The sequence below is a fragment of the Trichechus manatus genome, unplaced genomic scaffold, assembly GCF_000243295.1.
Source record: "Trichechus manatus latirostris isolate Lorelei unplaced genomic scaffold, TriManLat1.0 scaffold00093, whole genome shotgun sequence".
Taxonomy (NCBI): Eukaryota; Metazoa; Chordata; class Mammalia; order Sirenia; family Trichechidae; genus Trichechus; species Trichechus manatus.
In genome coordinates this window covers 491,844-492,800 of record NW_004444029.1, presented here as the reverse complement: position 1 = coordinate 492,800, position 957 = coordinate 491,844, and the positions used below count along the sequence as shown (strand labels likewise).

Sequence of the window (957 nt, the reverse complement as noted above, 5' to 3'; positions counted from 1 at the left end):
TCAGGCGCCTGGGTGGAGCCAAGAGGAGACCCCAGCGCAGGAGACCCACACTCATTCAAATAAGTTCCCGGGAAACCGGATCTGGGGTGCCTTTTTGTTTCGTTGTAAATAAAATTTTCCTGAGGTCTTTCCATTTGTGCTGGAAAACTGAAGAAAGTTTTAAAACTCTCATCTCTTCCCTCTGCACATAGTGAATACTTCTTTTCTTCCCAAACTAATAGTCCCTGCGGATCTGTCAAAGGCTCTCGAATAGCGAGTCTGAGCACACTTGGGATCATCCAGCCGATCGCCCTCCTCCCCGAAGTCTCCTTTACTTCCCAGGCGCCTTCGCAGCATTTCCTGGGGGGGGGGGGACGTGGACCTTCCCTCCGTCCCAGCCCCTGGAGGGAGGTCGGGGCCGGACTGGAGTCCGCGGGGCAGCCCCTGGCGTCCACTCTCTAGATCACCGCAAAGGGCGGGGTGCCGAGTCCCTGTTCCTGGTGACCCCTGGGGACCCACAGGGCGGCAGGGCAGGGTGCACCGCTGTGCCTGGCGCGGGACCAGGGACGCGGGGAGCCGGGAACGCGGTTCCGGGTCTGAGTAGGGTTGGGCGGTGGGCCGGTCCTGGCTGGGACGTGGGACTCCGGGACGGTCCGAAGGGCCGGGTGCCGGGTCCCGGGTCCCGGGTCCCGGGTCCCGGGCGCAGCTCCAGGCCATTCGCGGGGTTGGGGACGCGGAGCGGGAGGCGCAGGTCTGGTCGAGTCTGGGCATGGTGGCTTGGCAACGCGCGGCGGGGCGCGGGTCCGAGTCCGAGGAGCGCGGGCCCGAGTCCGAGGAGCGCGGGCCAAGGTCTGAGTGAGGTCCGGGCTGCCGCGCCCGCGCGGTCCTTCCGGCTGCAGGGGGCGCTGTGCGCGGCCGCGGGCGCAGCTCTTGTTAAAAGGCCGGGGCACGTGGCCGGGACGCAGCTCGCGGCCGCCG

General features: G+C 66.6%; 1 protein-coding gene across 1 annotated transcript in view; it reads left to right on the top strand.

Annotated features, from left to right (window-relative positions):
- The first annotated feature begins 748 nt into the window (after nt 1–748).
- The window catches only part of ZNF783 (zinc finger protein 783), a 31,744-nt gene continuing 31,535 nt past the window's right edge, over nt 749–957 (top strand). The window contains exon 1 of the mRNA XM_023736913.1: nt 749–828. Coding sequence (XP_023592681.1) covers nt 749–828 — 80 coding nt within the window. The remainder of the gene's footprint in view (nt 829–957) is intronic.